General features: G+C 36.7%; 1 protein-coding gene across 3 annotated transcripts in view; it reads left to right on the forward strand.

Annotated features, from left to right (window-relative positions):
* The window catches only part of EPB41L3 (erythrocyte membrane protein band 4.1 like 3), a 208,975-nt gene that overhangs the window by 14,817 nt on the left and 172,072 nt on the right, over positions 1–22,086 (forward strand). The window contains exon 1 of one of the 3 annotated variants that reach the window (XM_036229872.1): positions 3,681–4,286. The exons of the other annotated variants lie outside the window; for them this stretch is intronic. Coding sequence (XP_036085765.1) covers positions 4,226–4,286 — 61 coding nt within the window. The 5' untranslated portion in view covers positions 3,681–4,225. Of the gene's footprint in view, positions 1–3,680; positions 4,287–22,086 lie in introns of those variants that run through there. 3 annotated transcript variants of the gene reach the window in all.

Here is a 22,086-nt window from a genome sequence, read left to right on the forward strand (position 1 = left end):
GACCATCTCTGTGAAATCATAGTTTCTCTCCTTGTCCTATACCTACCACCCCCGCCCCCACACGACCTTCTTAAAATGTTTCAATTAGATGCACTGACTTTTTTGTTTGTTTGTTTGCATGTCTCTAGCACTTTTAAAGGTCTACTCGCCTCTCTTGATGTTTTATCATCTCAGTCTTATCAGTTGCTTCCTTTAAGGTACAAGCTGTCCCTTCAGTGGTACTGTTCTAATAGGCATCCCTGGAGAATGTGCTTTGATAAGAGTTTTGCCATGAGTAGCCTTGTCCCCTGGCTGTATTCTGTAGTCCCTCCTCACACACACTCCTTCACCTTGACAGGGCTTAGACCTGTCTTATCTCACTGGCTTTACAAACATACAATTTTTTTCTTGTTATTAAAGCCATAATCATGCTTTTAGTTGCTATTTATTCCTGGAAACTGCATATTAAAATAATTATTTTTATCTCACTGACACTAAAGTTAGAACTCATAAATTTTATTGTCATAGTGCATGAATATTAAGTTGAAAGCTTCCTGCTTTTAGCTTCTCAGTGAAGAGAGAAGTGAGGTTTTTCCTATAAGGGAGGAGAGTACGGAGGGGACTTGAGAATGGATAGTTTGCAACAACTTCTGAGCGGAGAGGTACAAAAGAGCCAAAGGGGAAAGCAGGGAGAGTTTTCCAGCACCACAGGAGGGCCTCACTGTGCTTAGAAAAGACCATATTTCCTCTGAGTCCATTTCTTCCTGTCCCATGCAGCACCCCCAGAGCACAGGCCCTGACCCTAATTCTGGCTCCACTGGAATGTGAGCTACTGGTTTGGGAGATAAAAGGAAGTTCAACTATGAACATTTCCCACTTCCAAATTAACCATCAAGTTGGCTTTTAAAAGTAAGCACAGTGCAGGCACTGCCTCTGACCAGGTAGGGGAAACTACTCTTTTTGAAAACAACGTCGAAATTCATTATAAGGTGATGATGGAGCTTTATGAATTCATTTTTTTAAAATAATGAATCATTATAAGGTGGAAAAGGAAGTTGAACAATGAATAATTCTGTGTAACTATACAGAGAAAGGGACTGTAACTGCAGCTTCCCACATGAATGGAACAGCCTGACTTTGCTCTTAAAGACCAGACTCCTTCATGTGGCCTCTGGATTCTGCTCCTGCTTCATGGTCATCAACATCCACTGCAGCCTCGTCTTGTATCATTTGCCCTCTTGCTGTCTGTTCTAGACTCAGCAGTTCTCAAACATTTCAGTCTCAGAACCTCTATACATCTTAAAAATGATCGAAGACCACAAAGAACCTTTGTTTATGCATGTTATATTTACTGATATTTACCGGATTAGAAATTACAACTGAGTAATTTTTAAAGCATTCTTTTTCATTCACTTAAAAATAACAATAAAAAGTTCGTTCCATGTTAACATAATTATTTTTATGAAAGTTAACTATGTTTTCCAAAGCAAATATAATTTAGAGTAGTGTGAGTGACATTGCAAATCTATTTAACATCTGGCTTAATAGAAGAGAGTGGATTTTTGTGTCTGCTTCTGCATGAGAAACTGAGGATGAGATATCATACATCATAAAGCTTCTCGAAACTTCAGTGTACATTCCTGAGAGAACGAGAGTGAGAAGACAAATAGTGACTAATTGTAACCTCATGGGCCTCCTAGAAGAGTCTTGGGGACCTTCCAGCATCCTGGATTACACTTCAGAACCACTGCTTCAGACTCATGGGACTTTACTTGGTTGGAAATAAGTCAGTAGGGTGACTGACAGGGATAATGGAAAATAAGGTTGGAAAGTGAAGTTGAGTCTTCAGCATATCCTGTCTTATTTAGACATTCCTGTCTTCTGAGAAGGGCTTGAACATTACTGCCAAGAGGCAGACAACAATTAGGGACATTCCAAAGCCCACCGTGAATTTATATTGCTTTGTGTTTCTCAAGGGTCTTTTTTCAAGCATCATTTTATTTGATCTTTACCATAACTCTGTGAGAAAACAGTATGTTTATTATATTTTTCATTCTGGGAACAGAGGTGGCTTGCTCAGTGTCACTCAGTTTCTTAAAGGACCATTGAACTGATACCTCAGATTTCCTAAGTCCTTCACCCATGTAAGTTGTCTCCTCTCATTGCGAGGTCAAGCCTCGTACATAGGGGCTCAATGATAGAAACTGTGAGCAGAAGGTTATTGAAAGAAGATATTTAAACTTACTTCCATTATAGTGACTCATATTCACCAGTGTACTTCCTTTTCTGATTCTTTAGCAAATAAAAATAGTTAATGTACGAGAAAGGATCAATTGTATTCTTTAACCAGTACAATTAAAGTCTGCATGTCTATAATGGGAAGAAAAGTCTCCATTCATTATCAGGACTTGACCTAGTATATTAAACAGAATGCTCTCCACAACTAAAGTTATTAAACTTTTAAAATATCCAAGGGAGGTTAAGAAGACTTTGGATGCGCTCTTTTCAAGGTGTCCCTGGATTTGGGCAGAACAGGAGAGGGCAGCGTCCCTGTGCTCTTTGAGGCATGGACTGAGTGCCTGGCTCATCTCTGGTCTTCGTAGACATATCTGTCATGATTTCTTTCAATGCCCTTTCAGCAATGACTATCCTACCATCTGCTGAGAGGAAGAACAAATTTCTTGAATTTGTGCTAAACTGCTCTCTGTTCTATTACAAATTGCAGGCTTTTTGATACTTTATACTGAATGTTAACTTACACTCTCACTCAGTCTTTCCTTTGAAGACTGGGTCTATAGACAGTGGGCAGATAGTTCCAAGAACCATTCTGATAGTAGCTTTTGTTTTGTTTTGTTTTTAATTGTAGCCAAATACAAGTAACATAAAATTTATCCTCTTAACCATTTGTAAGTTTACAGTTCAATAGTGTTATGATGCAATCAACCTCCAGAACTTTTCTCCTTAGAATAACGACTCTTAATTCCCTTCTCCTCTCAACCCCTGTAATCCACCATTCTACTTTCTGTCTCTATGAATTTGACTACTCTAAGAACCTCATGTAAGTGGAATCCTTTTGTGACTTGCCTATTTCGCTAAGCATAATGTCCTCAAGGTTCATTCATGTTGTGGCACATGTCAGAATTTCATTCATTTTTAAGGCTAAATAATATTCCATTGGGTATATAGACCATATTTTGTTTATCCATTCATCTGTCAATGGACATTTGGGTTCTTCCACTTTTTGGCTATTGTATATAATGCCGCTATGAACATATATGTGAAAATATGTCTTCAAGACAATGCTTTCAATTTCTTTGAGTTGACAGTAGCTTTTGATGGAGCAGATTAGTAGTGCACATCTGTAAGTCAGCAGCCAAGAAGGCCCCAGTGGATTTGAGGAGCATAGAATTCATCTATCATGACCTTGGCACAGCCTGGTTTTCTGAAATAACTGCTCATGTGGAAAGCCTGTAACAGATGAACTATTTTAAATGGAGTCTCAGTTTGGAGAGTTCCAGCTACTTGAAGATATGTTTTATATGATTTTATGTTGTGAAATTTTTTCCCTAATAAAGCAACTGGTATGGTTCATAGTTTTATGCTGTGTAAATTGGGGTGGGGGTGGGAGGGTTCTATAAAATAAGATAATAATAATATATTTTTGGTCCTTTGAAGAATTAAAAATTTATTCTATGACTCTGATCTGTAGCACAACTAAAATGAGTCATAATTTATATTCTTTGAGATTGTATAATTATAATTATTTTAGTCAAATGCTTGTTGGAATGTGTAAGTAACTTTACGAAGTTTTCTGATTATCATTTTGAGTCAGCCTAAGTCTTTACCTTGCTGCAGATCTTTCCTCCCTATTCTAGCCCAGACTTGCTTTAATTATTTTTATGTTCCTATATATTCATACAACTCTTTCATAGTATCTTTCCAAAAACACCTATTACATATTCAAATGTGGCTTGCATGTGTTTTCTCTTATTTGCAATTGCTAAATGAAAATGTTAATGAGAGATCTCTTTGGATCTATCATAAATTACCTACTTTGTTTTTCTTTAGCAACATCCTCCTTAATCCAGGATGTCTCAGCCATGGGGTAGTTTCTAGAAAGGAGGCAACTCTTATTATGTTTAGTATGGGGGTAAGTTACCACTAGTTGTTGAATTATTCCTAAACTATTTTTTCTTCTTTCTTTTTGCTCACCCTCACTCTCTCACTGCCTCTGGGAACATGGAACATGGACCTGCCTATCATCTGGAAAATTGTTGTCTCTGGGCATTGGGACGTGGATAATGTGGGTGAGTCCTGAAATTAATGTTTAAGCTATTGATTTTGTTCTTTATTTGTAGAATAAGAAAACTGCCAAATGAAATAGTTTGATGTGAAAGTATCTTTGGCACCCCAGTGCCTGTGTGCATGTACCTCAAGTGCCTTTGGTTATAGTTAATCTTCCTGCATTAGAGAGAGAAATATCCTGAGGCATACTATTAGTAGCATCCAAACTCAAATGAAACAAAGATGAATCATATTGATTGACAGAAGTTGATATTTAAACTTTTGCTGTTGGTTTCCTTTTTCTATTTTGGGTTTATGTGATCTTTAATAATAGTTCTTTATAACAAAGCAATTAGAAAATATCCGCAAAGCTTGAAATTGAATTTTCTAAGGCTTATGTTGAGTTGTTTCTATAAATCACACACCCCAACTGTTCATAGCTTCATTTATGGCAGATACAAATATATTTATTTTTGTGATGTTGGCATTGTTTTTAATATAAACCCATTGGAAATGGTACTTTGTTGATATGTTTATATTAAATTAGTCATAAATCTTGACATGAAAACTTCCCACTTCAATTGGTCCTTTGTTAATGGTTTCAAAACTCAAAGTAACAAAACTATTAAATATCAAGCTCAAAATTTGTTTTTCCAAAACTGAGCAATAATGATGTATATAGGGTTCTCAGCTGCTCTTCATGCAGGACCAGGGCTGGGAGAGAGGGTTTATGTCTGCTGGTGGATTTCTTGCTATGGAATGGAGAGTAGAAAATAGGCAGGTTTTGAATTAAAAAAAAAAAAAAAAGGATTTTTAAATACATTTTTTTCTAGTTCTTAAGCATGTAGGAAGCAGGATTCCAAGAAAAGCCTTTGATTGGCATCATGTTATAGAAGAGGCTGGGGCAGTATCATCTCTGCTTTTCTTAAAGTATTTTGCATTGCCGATTACTGGAAAAAAGAAATCTGGTGAGGTACACTTCTGAAGGAAAGTCAATTCCACTTCTATCCTGAGTCACTTCCCTCTAAATCAGTTTCAAACTGCCATGTCGCTGTATTAGCCAGTTGAGGGGGCAGGATTTCACTTGCTGGACGTGAACACATTTGTTATTGCAATCTGTTATTTCTGAAATTTCTAAAATTATATTGAATATTAGCATGAAATTTGACATCAGTGTTTGTAATATTTTCTATTCTGGTGTAAGTGATTTGGGAATCTTTATCTTAGATGATTTACCTACCCATAAATATCCTAAGGAATATGTGTCATTTGAGTTTAATTTGTTGAGCTGTGAGTTGCTGATTTGACATAATTACCACCTAATCAGCTGTTTTGCTTATTGGGTTATGTTATGATTCTTCAGTTCCACATCTAAAATCTCCTTTCGGGATTCATATTGAATGTTTTCCTCTATGTATCTCTTTGGGTCTTTTCATCTCCCTTTTTCTCATAAATGGTAACCAGCTGAACAATTATCCTTAAAATCTCACTTTCTCAACCAGTAATAATCAATAGCCAAAATATACTTTTAAATTGATTATGAGCCAAATCTTGTGAATTCTCCTGTTTCTGGGACTGTAAAAGCCTTCTAAAGATAACTATTTATGAGATGATCAGGAAAACTTCAGAAATCTCTGATCCTAAAAGTAGCAAAGAGTGAGCGAGGGTGGTTTATTATTATTATTATTTTTACCAACTCTTGTAGTGCATGTGTGTCCTCCTCAGCTTCTCTCTCTCCTCTTTCTAAGGGCTCTTTCTAGTGAGGAATCTCTTGACTTGGGGGGTCGATTGGTTTTATTATTTGTTTTTGTTCCACTTATAGGAAGGAAGATAAGTGGCTCTGCAATGTAAGGAGCCACCATGGGTCAATAAGAGATAATTTTCTTAAAAAAAAAAAAAAGGTGGTGGATTTGTCACACTGACTGACACAATTCACTTTCTGTAATGTGTAGGATCACGTATCATCATTACCATCACACTCAGCATCATCCTCAGATGATTCTTTTCTCTGCGGCCCTGGGTTATGGATTTTACATGAGTCTCATTTAATTTTCATGACAACCTCATGATACAGGAACATTTTATCATCTAATTTTATAAATAATCAAACTGAGATACAACTTAACTTGCCGATAGCTGCTAGGGTCATATTCATAAAACGTTTCCACTAGACACATTTTCCTTTAACCAGTTTAATATACTTTTTGACTCTTCTGTACATCCAAAGACAGAATTTTTGTGCATCTCAGACAGTACTTTGTCATGTACAACTAAATTTGTCTTTATCAGGCAGTTATGTGAAGCTCTTTCATGAATCAAAAGTGACAATCCTATGGTGGCAAGGAATGAAGGAGGCAAGAGTGATTATGCTAAAAGACATAATAGGGTGATTTGCCATATGAAAATGATTTCTGTTTCTAGAAAAGTTTATATTTTTGTATCTGGCAATATGATCATATTTGAATAGAACTAATAGTTTTGGAGAAAAAAGTCAAGCAGAAGCTAACTCTCCCCCCCCCCCAAATTTAGATAAATACTCTGTTTTTGAGTGTTATGGAGCTCCTAAAATTAATCATGAATATTTCTCTAATAGCTAATTTTCTGCTTTATTAGTCAGGGTAATAAGGCCCTTCTCAAAATTAGAAAGACATGAAAAGCAGAAAGCTATCTTGGTTAGCTAGCTTGCCTTGCTTGACTTTTCAAGGTACTCCTTTGATGATATAGAATCACTGGAGCCAAACTATGGGAGTGTTTGGCCAGAATACTGACATTTCCAGTCACCTAAGGTATGCAGACCCCCATCATATCTTACCTGAGTTCTCTACAGATTGTCAAAACCTTCTTTTCATCTTTATTCCATCTTCCATCTGGCTCTACTAAGACATATCCAAACTATAAATCTGACCATGCCTCTCTCTGGCTTTAAACATCCCAGTGATTCTGTATTTATTCTAGAAGTGCTTCTTCACCACAGTACTGTAACAGCCTGATGAGTGTTGGTCATTTATGTGGTTGTCTCAAGTAAGGTGTTACTAATAACAAATCAAGTATTAAGGTTTAAAAATTATTTATGTGTTTAAAGTGAGATAGGCTAGATTCAAGTTTACCTCTGTGGCAACATTATTTACACTCACTTTTATTCTGTACTATCTCTTGTGTATGTGTGGGAAAGAGAGGGAGGTAATGCCATGGCTAGCAAGGGACCGGGGATTGTACAAAATCGTCAGCCTCGCTTACCTGTCTCATAGCCTAATGGTTTTTGGGAACAGCTAATAATTCTGCTTATCAAGAGTTTCCTTAGTGCTTATGAGTTGTGATTTTATAGTGATGAACTTTGCTGTGTAATTTTACTCACAGACAATTTCTAGGTAAGAAGAAAGGCAAAGATATAGGAATAAAGTTCTAGCATTTATATCGTATGTAATGATGCTGTGAACATTCTTACCCATAATGATAGATATTTATTATTACCAAATGAACAGCTAAATGATGATAAAAGCAAAACTTGCAAGAAGAGAAGTCGTATGAATAAAGGTTAAATGTATACGTTTCACTTATTTCAATAGCAACAACATATTTACTCTTCAACAAACCATGAGTACTTACCTTTAAATATAACCTGTGTAATGGAGATCTGGGGGGAAAAGCAAGATTCTTTTTCAAAATAAAAAACATAATTTGAAAAAAAATTATACACTGAGGAGTTTTCTTATAAAATGACTGAATTTATGCATAGTAGATAATTACATGTTTATATAAAGGTGTTGTTCATACCGTGCTCATCCTCCCAAAATGTCTGTGATGCTTTTTGCTTTATTTTCCCAAATAATTTTGATAGAGATGAGGAGTGGAAAAATCTGAAAGTACAGGTTGTATGGAAAAGTCATCTGTCTTGTGTATCAGTCTAAAATAAAAGTCGAAGAGGAAGCTTATTAGGAGGACCTGCAAGTTTTACCCGATTCTGCCTGTTTCACTCTTGGCTCCACCCTTCTCTCGCATGTCACTGCCGCTATGCCCATGGTTGTAGCCTGCCTTTAGCATCCCAGGAAGCCTCATGTATCCCTCATGAGGTTTTTCTCATCTTCTTCCTTCTGTCTCCAACTTCTTACCTTGTTTTTATCCAGTAACTCCTGCTTGTCTTTTACACACAGATCCCACAAGAAGTATGTGCTGATAACCTTCCTCTCCCCACCCTACTGGGTGTAAGAATACAACACCCTGTGTGTGTGTGTCTTTCTCACACAATTTTGCATATTATAAGGGAGTGATAGATTTGCCTCTATATCCCCCTTATTGTTTTATAAAATTGGAAAGAACTGGGACTTCATCCTTTAGTAATTTCTTTGTGCCTAACACCTAAACTTTGGTAGGCTGTCATAGGTTGTGTTTCTTGACTGTGAAGTAAACACTGGTGGCCAAGGTGTATTTATTAGCAAGGGCTCCTTAGGCCATTGCCAAGGAAGACAGCAGGACAAGCCAGAGGGAGAAGCTGGGCTGTGTTGTGGTCACCACAGAGCCCTTGGCCCACCCTATGGGGAGCCCTGGAGCTGGGATGATTTCCAGATTGTTTCCAATTAGAGCAGGAGGGGTCCAGAATTCTTACCCACCCCCCACCATAGATGGTCATTTGGAATACAGCTTACCCTGGAGGACATGTGACCTGGGTGCACAGCTTTTTTTGGTGGAGGCAATCCCCAGAGAGGGGTGACAGCTGAGCTGAGAGCTGCCTTCTGGCAGTACTTCTAGTAGGTGGAGGACTATAAATTCTGTATTCCTGTTTGGGGGTGAGGGTACTATGTATATCTCATATAATCACATAAATTTTTTTTGTGAATTTAACTGAAGAGCAAAATGTCTGTGAATTTGGAAAACTGGGGATAACAGGAGGAAATAAAACACCTGGGCATTTTCTCTCTGCTCTATTAATAGAAATGGTTTTATTAAAATTGATTTCTCTCTGAAAAAGGAAATATGATTTTTAAGGACACCTTAAGCTTTAAGCCTTCCAACCCTAAAAGCAGTAAATGCACTGTTTGTAACTATTCCAAATACTTAAACTTCTGCTACTCGTTCTGTAAATGTTAATTGACTACCCAAAAGGTACACAGGACAGCACTATAGTAGCTGGTAAGGGACCAAAAAAAAAAAAGACTAAGTCAAATATCAAGACGATTTCAAATTATTGGAAGATGAGGATGTAGACAATTGATCATAATACAAAGCAGAAGGAAACTTTAGAATGAGATGTCATATGAGCTGAGCTTTGAACCTCCGGAGACTTGGGTTTGCCTCTTCCGAGAAATGTTGGCTTTTACTTTTCTGTCTGAAATAATATCTCATTCAACTTTTATAGCTTCTTCAGTCACTGACCTCTGTATTGGAAGGAGGGGCACTCTTATCAAATGCTACAGTTGCCACTGAAATCAGAATCATAACTCTTCCTTCCCTATTCCACTCCCAGACTCTAAAAATGAAATGACACTTGTGCCTCTCGGGTTTGGTTTGTGTAGGAGAACAAAGTCTCCAAACATGGGACTATACTTCAATTCCATGCTGGGCTGACAGTCTCCTACAGATCATACTTTCTGATGTCATCTCATAATCACCTCCCCAATCTCACTATGGGCTCTTGCCCCCTCTTCATGTGTCTGAGCCCCTACAAGTTGGAGGTAGACCCTCATTTCCACTGTGTCTGAAAGAGAGTGCCTTTGTTCACTTTCCTTTCCCTGAAAGAGCCCCTCCCCCTTCCTTTCAATGACTTCTATGTGTATGTAGTTCTTTTGTTTTCTCTATCTTATCTTTAATTGCTAAGGTAATGACAATGCTAATGACTAAGGCATTACATCTCTCTCTCTCAAGGTCTATTTTAGTAAAAAGGAAAAAAAAATGAAGTATACTAAATTACAATAGCAAAGTTCTAAATTATGCTTACAAGGCAGTGATGATAAGAAACTGGTTAAACATTACTTGGCTTAGGAAGAGATTGTTCTCGGGACCAATACTGAGTGTCAGCGAAATGAAAAACAATTGATTCATCAAGTTCTTTCTTCCCTGACACATAGAGAATGAGCTTATTAGCTAGAGAAAGTTATCCTAAAATCTATTTCAGTCTGTTGCTTTCTTTATTAACCATTTTCCTTAGTCCTAAAGTCCTATATTTAAAAAATTTAAAACATTGATTACTCATTCTCTTCTGAATATTCTGAAGTTGGTACCCTAGAGAGGAGAGGAAGGAAGGACTGACTGTAAATCCATTGAGTCTGTACTGATTTGTCCAACTAGATGTAACATCCCTTCCTTTGTATCATGCTGTAAGTAGTTCTGAGATGCCTTGCTCACCTTTTCCTTCTAGGGGAAAATTTGAATCTAAGCTTTACTTTGTAAGAATCTATTACCTTATTGTCAATGCTGACTACAACACTGGCAAGAAGGATGGAGAAAGTGCAGTGTTTAGGGGGAAAAGGTGTTAATGTGCATTTCCTGTACTACAGGACATGTCACTAGCCTCCTCCTACCCATCTGAAAAACTAATTGAAAAACTTCATTAAATTGTAGCAGAATGACAAACAACTTTGCCAGCAGTATGAGAACTTGGTATGAAAATACAAAAAATTTAATTGCTAACTTTTAGATGAAAACATCTGTCAGTTTTAAAGGTATTGGAACAAGCTATCATTTTAATGTAGTTTGTTCAATTCATCCAGTCTTTATTTTAGACAATAAATTGCTTGAGAACTCAAAACTCAGTTTGTTTTTTTAGATTGTCATTTAAGATTTCCATTGTGATTAAAGATCATTTACTCCTAAATGCTATTCTTCTTCTTTATTCCTATTAGTTTGCATCTATAAATCATTTATGGTAGGAGAGTTAATAATTTGAAGTTAGGAAATGGCTTAGAAAAAATAAATCAGCTTACATATGGACAATATGAAGTAAACATCAAAGAACACTTATTTTTCATAATTGTTTTGATTTAATGGGTATAAATCTCCAGTTATGTTTGGAACTGAATTCCTGAGATAGTGCTGCCTTCATAACTATCAGACTCTGATTCAGCCAGTTTCTTGGACTTTCTTGTGAAGAATTTATATGAGGTCAATGATTCGTACTTGTTCAAAGGCTACTCTGCCACATAATTCAGCCATCAGCAGAACTAGGTCTTGCCTGGCCCAAGATTTCATATAAATCTTAAAAAAGAAAGAAAGAAAAGCAGGATAGGAGGGAAAAAAGAAGGAAGGAAGGAAGGAAGGAAGGAAGGAAGGAAGGGAGGGAGGGAGGGAGGGAGGGAGGGAGGGAGGGAGGGAGGGAGGGAGGGAGGGAGGGAGGGAGGAAGAAAAGGGAGAAAGAAAAAGACAGACACCGGCACATTTTATTGCCTGGTAAACTGACAGATGAGTGTCAGCTAAGTCAGCACAAGTGTTTGGGAATGGGCAAAGGTTGTCCTTGCTGCTTGTTAGTCTGAACTTCTAGTTTTGAGCAGTTAGGGTTGGAAAACCAGCCCTGAGCTAACACTGGGGGATCCTCTGACCTAACAACTGTGAAGGAGAGAGAGGTGCTTTTATCCTGCAGCAGTGAGCAATCACTAAATTTGGCGGTTTATCTCAGAAGTCTTATCTCCTCCAGCAAGAGTCCACTGTGAAGCTCAAGAGTGCAGTCAGAGCCTATTTTTAACTGCAAGTCCTATGGACCCATAATTGAACATGTGATTTGTTCATTTCAGAAGCCCCTCCCTCCTCAGACATCCCAGAATGCATAATTAGGTCTTCTTATATTTCTGCATTGTGAAACATCACGAGATTTGCACGTATATTGGATGTTTTGCCTTTTGCCAGGGAGCTGGTGTTTTTAAGTCTTTTGTTTGTTTCCAACGTCATGAAGTATCTGAGAACCACATCCACTTTAGACACATGAGAACATTAATATTGTTAAAAATATCTTTGCAAGTATTCAAAAAAGGCTTTATCCCCCATGCGCTCTGTACCTCCTCCAAATGAAATTTAATGTTTGCATTAACTTTAGAACCTTACAGCTTTGACTGTAGCAACATTTTTGCAATTAGTGCCTCTCTGTAATAAACGTTAATGGTCCCATCCATTGTCATGGTTTCTTATCATTAGAAAAAAAATTCTTTACTAGTGGTACTGTAATTTTTGGGATACAAAATTTCTTTGAAATAAAAGAATGCAAGTAAGTGTCTTTGTGGTTTTGCTCTCAACTGTTAATGATTTTCCTTTCTTTTTCTTAATCACTCCAAATCTTGGACAAGGGGCTCCACCTAGTGTAAGTTTTAGGTTAAAGAATAGTATGGTTATAAGGACAGGCAAAAATTAACCGAATGTGCTCCTTTATAAGAATACCAAACAAAAGATAGTAAATTTTTATAAAATTCTTTTGTGGCTCAGGTGATTCATGTAAAACAGGGACATAGAAGCATTCTCACTCCTTTATTTTCTGCAAATTTCTACTTTCATATGTTTTTTTTTTTAAGACACAATTACATTACTTATGTGTATAAATACAGTTTTAGGTTGTAAACATTTTCTTTGCCTGTGGTAAATGGATTTAGATGCAATTTTCCAGTGGTGTAATAAGAAAAGAATCTCAAATGAAATGGTTTGAGATATCATAACAGTTAGTAAACTTACAATTACTGTCTGAAATTGTAAGGGCTTATATTTTAGACTGACATTTTTATTTAATAATTTTCAAGATGTCAATAATTACACTTTGAAAATATTTATATTTTATTCAGCTTTAAGAATCAGATTTTGTACTCAGCAACCACTAATTGTAATTGTACTACTGATGTCATTTTTTTTTTTACAATATTGAAAATATCATTGTAGTGTGGTACTCAATTTCTTTATATTTTTTCTCATAGAAGGGGATTATCAGTGCTGATAGCCATTGCCAGTGAGTTTTAAGAACAGAAGGTGAACATGTCTCTAAAAGACTAAATACTAGACTGAAGTTACACCCTTCAGGAAAATGACCTGACGATAATGACATCAACAGCCAAGATATGCGGAGTTGAGAAATGCACTTGAAAAAAGTATCCCCTCACACAGCTGAATTATCTGACATGCAGTTATATTTTCTAAGATTGTATTTTCTTACACAGTTAGTTAAGTTCAAGTGTATAGTATGGATAATCTGTGCTGTAGGAGTTTGGGTTGCTAAAAGCACAGTCCTCTTTTCCACTTCCCCTTCTCCAACAGTGAGAACTTTCCTTCTGGAATGGAGGTGATACAATGAATCAAAGCACTATTATCTAAGAGCAGTGGTTCTTAAACTTTTGGGGGTTGGTAAGTCTTTGCACTTAAAAATTATTGAGGACCCACAAAGAGCTTTCGTTTAGGTAAGCTGTATCTATTGACATTTACCATTTTAAAAATCAAAATGAATAGTATTTTAAAATATGTATTCCATTTAAAAATAACATTAGCAAAGCCATTATGTGTTAACATAAATGGTATGTTTTATGAAAAATAACCATATTTTTCAAGACAAAACAATTTAGTGAGAAGAGTAGCATTATTTTACGTTTTTTTTCAAACCTCCTTAATATCTGACTTGATAGAAGACAACTGGATTCTCATCTGCTTCTGCATTTAATCTGTTATATTACATTGTTTTGGTTGAAGTATATTAAGAAAATCCAACTTCACACAGAAATATCATTGGAAAAAGGAGGCATATTTTAATAGCCTTTTTGGATATTATTTTTTGGCCTTGCTGACCATGAAAGAGATTTGAAGAACCCCTAGGGATTCCTGGGCCTCAGTTTGAAAACTGCTGGTCTAAGTGAGATGAGACCTCGTTTCAAATCTTAGTTCTTTCATTTCCCAGTTGTGAAGTTATAAGAAGTTACTTAAAGTTTGGCACAAGGTTACAAATATGAAAAACAATGTGGTATACTCGAATAAATGGCTGTGATGCCAGTGCGATGTCAGTGATGAAATGCTCCTGGTCCCAGGTGGTATGAACCCCAGATTCAGAAAATGAAGTCACATTCAGCTTGGGGGGATCTCGGAGTAAAACTTTGTGGAAGACAATAATGCTGTTGACAAGTCAGGATTCATCGCATTCCTGGGTTATGTGGCTTAGTCCATTCAGTCTTCTGTCTGCCCCATCGAGAATGAAGCTGATTTGCAGGGTTTGCACAACCTTCCTAAATTTTGAATACACTGCACTATGGAACTAGTTATGATGGTTATTATTGGAAGACACATGACACTACAGGGTCATAGTTAGGATGAAGCAGGTCAATGGAGGCCATTCCTAAGGGAAGGTCCTGAAACCAAGTCATGTTACAGGGAAACGAGTTCGCATGTTCCGAGTCAGAAAGGAGGTTATAAGATAAGTCCAGAATGTGAGTCAGAGATCTAGAAAGCAGAGAGACAAGGCGTGAACGCCAAAGGGGGCTTGAGTAAGGCCTGGTGGCATCAGCAGCAAGGTTAGGAACAAACAATAGGATGAAGCAAGACCCCTAAGCAGTCTGGGATGGGGCAAGGCAAGAGTGTGAAGGATTTTGGTTGAAGCCCAATCTTATACAGTTTTATCTCCATGGTCTTACGTAGTCGCAGGGAAAGCTAGGAGAGGATATTTCAAAATGCTGGAAAACATAGGCCTTAAAAATAATTTTTAAAAATTTATTTAAAAGATTTTTGGAAAAATATGTCATTAGAAGACTATGAATGTGACCCCATGAAAAGAATCTTCAATTGCATTGTCAGAAAGATGACATAATGTTTTTGTTTCAAAAGAACATTTTAGCTGCAGCAATAAAACTGCCACAAAAGATTTATCATTTACAGGAAGAGGAAAAAAGAAACATCAAAACTCTTACTCTCTGCTTCAGATAATGAGAATAAGGGTTTCCTTTCCTTTCATATTCTCAGTAGTGTTGGGTAAAATTAGTTTTGCCAACTAGTTTGAGTGTCTCTGGTGGTCATCTATAAGTTTCAGTGACTCGTATGTGACCTGCCTAAGAAGACCCTGCTAATAGATACCAAGTTTCTGATTTAGCTGTGTTATTTTGGGTAGGTCACATCCAACTTCTGAAGGTCTCAATCTATTCATTTATAATGCTAGGAAATAGGATTAGAATAGTGGTTCTCAAAGTGTGGTCCATGGACCAGCAGCATCAACATCACTGGGAAATGATTAGAAATACATGCCTGGGCTCCATCACAGAACTACTGAATCATAAACTGTAGGAATGAGACCCAGTGATCAATGTTCTGACATGCCCTTCACATGATTCTATGCATGCAGTTTGACAGCCACTGAACTAGATGACCTCTAAGGCCCCTTCTAGTTTCAGTGCTGTAAGATTCTAAGAGTCATTTCATTGTTTAACTGTTTCCAGAAACTCTTCTGCCTTATTGTTTATATACAAAAATATATGTAGAGCAGTGATTTAATTAATTTTTGGTTTATATTTTCCTTAAAGATTCAAAAAGGGCAGTAATGCTTCTCTGGGGTTGGAGGGCAATAAAATCAATATACATTGACTTTATATATAATTTCAAGAGGTTTGCAGAATCTCTAACACCCATCCATGGTCCTCATGAATTTGGTTAAGAAGAAGTGACTTAAGAAAAGAATAAAGAAGAACCGACTTAGAAAATTTTCAGTAAATCGTTAATTAAGTACATTTCTAGATGTTCTGAAATAAACTCATCAGATACATGTCCTCTAATTCCCATTTGTTAAATATATATCAAGTACTTACTGTTAGGGAAGGCACTAATTTCGGTCCTGGGGAGGGATATATCCTACTCTCTGTGAGCTTTCACACAATTATGTGCAAAAGTGGACAGAACAGATACCAAGTGAGCCACATATTCCTCTGCCAGAAAATATTTGGGGGAAATTCTCAAAAGAGATGGCACATGAGTTGGTCTTCGGAGATGAGCTGGAGGGAACCCCACATGCTGAGAGGATGGTATGAGGAAAGGCTGGAGGCGAAGGCCTTTGGGAGGCCCAGACAATGGAGATTTCCGTGAGGACCATAGCTCCTTCTAAGTTTCTTCGAGGGATACATAGAAATCTCTAAAAAGAGATGAAGTGGAATCCTTTTCTTCCCACACTTATGTTAATGTGCACAGTCATCAATTCTCTGCTTTTGCTCCAAGGATTCTCTCGAAAACAAAGAATTTCTTCCAACTGAACAATGAGGCTGCTTTCTTACAAAGTGAGTTGTAACCATTTGCCCACAAGACATTTCCTAGAATTTTCAGCTAAATATATATATATATTTAATTAAATTTTATTATTCGTTTCAAGTTTCAGCTATATTTTTACTTCAACTTTGAAGAAGCCAAAGATGGGCCATTTTAGAGCGATAATAACTAAGTTGCTCACTCTCAAATGTGCCTAGTGTGAATTGGTTAATTCTGTGTACTTCATTGTTGCTCATAAGACATGGCCTTTTAGTCTGTTAACAAGATTTTAATTAATTCTTGTAAGAAAGATAATTTTATACTCACTTCCTAGACCTTTCCAATTATAATTACAATAGTTGTGTCTTGATGACCTCATGTAGCCCAACATCATTTCTTGGCTGTTTAATTTCAGAAAAAAATAGGGGAATGTGAAAATGCTTTCTGATTTGACTGACTCTTCATTGTTACACTATATTAGGACTTGGTTACTGACAGAGGCTGCTTGCATTCACTGCGAGGAGAAAAAATATTTTAAGAGCTGGTTTTGAGGCTATCTTCTAACAAGTTGATTGAAGGAAAATGATACTATTGCTTTGTGTAAAGTTGGAGGATATACCATCCATGATCAGAATTCAGGACAACAGAATTGAAAGTTAAGTAGTCTGTATTAAAAATCACCAATGAAATGAACTTTTATGGAAAACACAAATTATATCTTTTTGTACATTTTAATACAACCCAAGGTCTAAGGAGAAAAAGTGTTTTTCTCTCTACCTATTAATACTATGTCAAACAGAATAGGAAGTCCAAAACCTTACCTTGTATGCATTAAAAGTAATAGAAAGGCCTTACCTAATGAAGAATTAGCAACAACATAGGAAAAGTGGGTAACAGATGTTTAGAATTTTGTCAGCTAAATTATGCATTGGAACCATGCCTGGAGAATGCTAAAGAATCTGTCACGTAGTCTGAGGGGTACGATGTGGTGTTGTCAGTGGTTATCATCATTACAATCAAAATGGGGAGTTAGAAATATTGCTGCCAGGCCCCATCAATTAAGTCCATATCTCCGGAGATTGCTGTTTGAAGTGCCCAGGTGATTCTTGTGTGCAATGACAGTTGAGAGGCACTGGCCTTCATGACACCTGCATAGGTTTCACATTTGGGTGATGCTGTGATTAATAGAAAGACGCCAACAGATACAGCCAGAAGATATGTTTATTGTTTTTTAATGGCAATTGATTTGAAAACATTCAGAAAGTATTACATAACATAGCAGATTCCCATAGGTATGATCTTCCAGGCCCCCAAAGTTCCCCATGGTGATATATAGCTGTGGTCCATAACACCTATGTGGTGTGAAAGGTCTCCCAGGGGCAGGTAGCAATGCTGCCCATACTACCTTAAACTCTGTCTGCTCCTGCCTCCCCATCTCTCTGCCCCTTTCCCTGTCTCTGTTCTAAGGGAGATGGGGCTGGCTACTGTGTTTCCTGCTCACAGATAAAGTAGCTGGTGCTATCTCCCCTCTTCCCACACATCCCTGAGCATGTGCTGCAAGGCTGGAGAAAGGAACCCCTGAGGGCATCCTTCAGCCAGCCCAGCCAGAATCCTCAAGCCTCTAAGGGCCTTTCCTGCAATAGCCAATTAATAGTTTATTTAACTTCTCTGTTAAAGGAATCATTTTTGTAATTAGGGTTTTTTGGTGGTTTTTTTTTTTTTTTTGGTGGCATAACTTTTTAGGTAAATGATTTATCACAATAGTTGATTGGCTTGTTGTTCTGTTTTTGAAATGTGAGAGACACTAAGGAAATTCATCACTGTCTAAAGCATTTTTGTTTAAGTGTAGACTATACTTAGCTTAGTATTCTGTCATAGGAAAGAAATCCAGAGTGCCCATCAGACAACGGTTGGCCTGGTGGTTATTTGGCAATTATTTCATTTTTCTGGGAAGGGGAGTGGCTGGATATAATTACATCACACATCTATTTTGTGGTGTTCTGCCTTTCCTGAAAATGATACATTGAAATCTTTTGAAAGTTTTTGTTTGATTTCACTTTCCTTTCACTCTTGACATTTCTTTTATACACTATATTTATGGGTCAGAATAAAGGTGAGATTCTCATACAAATTTGACAAAAGAAAATGACATATTCAAAATTTTAACAATTATCATAATGCCATTTGAGATGTATCTTTCCAATATACATTCTTTTCCTCCCAAGCAAATTATATTATTTATCCTAAGCCTGAAAAGTGAGTCATTAGAGTATATAGATTCCATTAACGTTTATGAAATAGAAAAGAGAGAAAATGATGGATAGATGGTGATTTCATTTTGGGTTTTTTATTGATTACTGGATTGGATTTTCTTCTTTCTCTCATTAAAACTCTTCTGAATTTTATTTTATTTTTAAAACTATCATACAATAAATTTTACCTTTTTGTGTGTACTTTTTCATACGTATAGATTCACATAACCACCACCGCCACAGTCAGGATACAGACTAGTTCAACCAGTGCAAAAAAGCTCCGTCATGCTGTCCCTTTGTGGTCACACCTGTTCCACATCCCCAGCTCCGTGCAACCACTGATCTCTTCTGCCTTACTATGGTTTTGTGTTTTCTAGAATGTCATAAAAATGGAACCATGTAACCTTATAAGACTGGCTTCTTTCGCTCAGCATAATGCCTTTGGGATTCATCCAAGTGGTTGTATGTATCAATTATTTATTCCTTTTTATCACTCAGTAGTATTTCATTATCTAGAAGACCTCAGTCTATGCTCCCATTGAAGGATGTTTAGATTATTTCCAGCTTTTAGCGATTATGAATAGAGCTGATATAAACATTTGTGTACAATCTTCTTCTGTGAACAGAAGTTTTCACTTCTCTAGGGTAAATGCCCAGGAGTGTAGAATTACTGGGTCACATGGTGGGAACTTGATAAGAAACTGCCAAAGTTCTGGAGTGTCTCTACCACTCTTTATTGCCACCAGCAATGGAGATTTCCAGTAGCTCTGCATCCTCTTCAGCACTTGGTATGGTCAGAACTTTTTATCTAGTCATTCTTATAGATGTTTACTGGCCCCAGTGTGGATTTTATGGGGGTGGGGGAAGGAGTGGGCCTTGGTATTCTATGAGCTCATCATTTACTCTGCAGAGTCAGAGGTGCCTTGGGACCTGAAACGATGTCCTTGGGAACAGCTCTTCCCTAACACTACATCTAGGCAGCTCAGGGTACCTGTCCTAGTCTCTTCCTGGCCAAGCTTTGTTATCCAAAGAAGAATGAGAAGGGAGCGGATAGGGACAGAAAGAGAGGAAGCCTCGACGGAACCAAGCAGTTTGCATCATCACCCTGTTTTCTCTCGACTCCTCCCGTTTTCCTCCCATTTCTCCCTTCTTCCTTTCCCCTCAGTGGAAAATCAAGAGGGGTTGAGAGCTGCTCTTTTTAATTCAGGTTGTTACTAGAACAAAATTCTAGCAAAAAGAAATAGAAATAATCAAAGGACCTCTGTGTTTTCATCCAGATCACTCTGCCACCAACTGTGAATCTGATTAATGTCCTTGAAGCCTCAGAGAGTCACTCTGCTGGCAGGAGTCCTCATTTAAAACAGTAGCAGCCCCCCAAACTCCCCCAAACAAACAAAAAAATGTGTGTAAAATTATGAGAAGCGATGTACATTTTCCTTTTTCAAAACACTGGAAGAAAAAATTGACGAAATTTAGGATTCAGGAAATCGATAATTAAAACGTTTATGAGAAAGCTGGGGGTATAAAAACTGTAGAAAGGTTTTTGTTGTTTTCATACTTTAAAAAAAAATAACAACTTTGGATGAAACTATACAGAACTAAAGAATCATCTAAACATAATTAAATGTGCCTAATGGAGCTCTATATCTTCATATGTTTTACAGCCATGTGATCAAAAAATGATTTTTAAATTACTTGCTTGATGGCTGTATTTTTGTATTTCAAGTCATGATCACCTTGAGTAGGAGAAAAATAACAATATATATTATTGTAAGTAAAACATTATCCTTACTAATATTTCACAAGAGATTCAAGTAAATTTATAGAAAATTTTTGAGGAGGGTGGTGGCTGGGAGAGTTTGCCAGGAAAAGAAGTCTAATATGTATTGGCAAATATTTTAATGATTTTCTATTATCATTAGCATTTGTAAGGGTATACTGTGTAATGAGTCATACCATAACATTAGCTTTGAATTTTCCTCAGTGGAAATTATGATCAGCTTCTTTATGTCTTTAGCAGTAATAAACGCCTAGTATCATCTGCCTACTCATTTGATGATTTATGGGAACATAGTGTGCCTACATCCCTCTAAGTGCAAGATAGCACAAGTATTTAAATATCTATCTCAAATTAAATGCACTTTCTCATCTATAGAGTAATAAATTTTTACTGAACTAAGAAGTTATAAGTAGGGTCCCTGGAAGTACATCTTGTAATAATTTACCCTATCCTTTATTCTCTTCAAAAATTAAAGTATTTATTAATGAATTACATTTTGCAAGTCACAAGATTTTATTTAGATATATTGTTTTTTCCCAACTTGTCACGAAGCCTATAGAAATAGGAATCTGTTGCTTTAATTCTAGTAGAGAGATATTCTTTAGTTTTTAGAGGCTTAGTGTCAGTGTAGACTCCTGATGTTTTCTCACCACTGAAGCCTTTGTGACCTTGGCCATGATAAAAGAACGTGGGTCAACTACTTCAGTCTTAGGGATCTTGGAAAGTAGTAAATATTTAACAAATACTTATTGAATAAATGAATGGATGTGCTATTTTATTTCTACTTCTTCACTCAAGATTGCTTCATAGATACTTTTCTCTGATGTATATAGCTTGTGTATTTCAAATTTCAAACTTTTATTTTATTATAATACATATCATACTCACTTATAGTTGGAAAAAGGCCATTTTCACATCACCAAAGGCATATTTAAAAACATTTTGTACACACAACTTTTTTCTCTTTTGAATTGCACCGTGAGGGTACTGATTCAAAAGTTGGAATTACTGGGTACCAGGCTGTGATCAACATTCTGACTCTGATTGACTATTGCATGGTTGCTCTCTGAGTTTAATGTGCTCACTTACAGGAATTACAGGACCCCTTGCAAGTCCTATCAACGGATTATTGTAATTTGTGTTTCATAGTTCAGTAAGTGTGAGATGGCACTTTATATCTATTTAAAGGTGTGTTGCCTTCATTGTCTGTGAGGATGAACATTGTTTTAAAATGTGCTATTTTAGTGTTCCTTTGTGTGAACTGCATTTTATTCTTGTCAAGTTGTGGTTAGGTACTATCTTAAGGGATTGAAGTGGGTATGTCTAAGAGGCTTATATTCATAATATAGGAGAAATTATTGTGATAATTTTGGCTGTTTTAATTTTCATCTTAGCTCTCATTTTCATGTCATAAAGAATTATTTTATTTCATTAAATTAAAGCATTAAAAGATTACGAGTCAAACAAACTCTAGCTACCCTCTAGAATTAAAGCTCCCGCTCCCTTTTCTCCCTCATCCCCTCTCCTACTTTCCCTCTCTCTGTCATCCTTTTAAGCTTCGTTGGTTACTTTCACATCACATGGAAATTTCTGTGGATGTCATGTGAGGAAACAGAAGCTGGA

This window comes from Rousettus aegyptiacus, unplaced genomic scaffold (assembly GCF_014176215.1).
Source record: "Rousettus aegyptiacus isolate mRouAeg1 unplaced genomic scaffold, mRouAeg1.p scaffold_m13_p_12, whole genome shotgun sequence".
Lineage (NCBI taxonomy): Eukaryota > Metazoa > Chordata > Mammalia > Chiroptera > Pteropodidae > Rousettus > Rousettus aegyptiacus.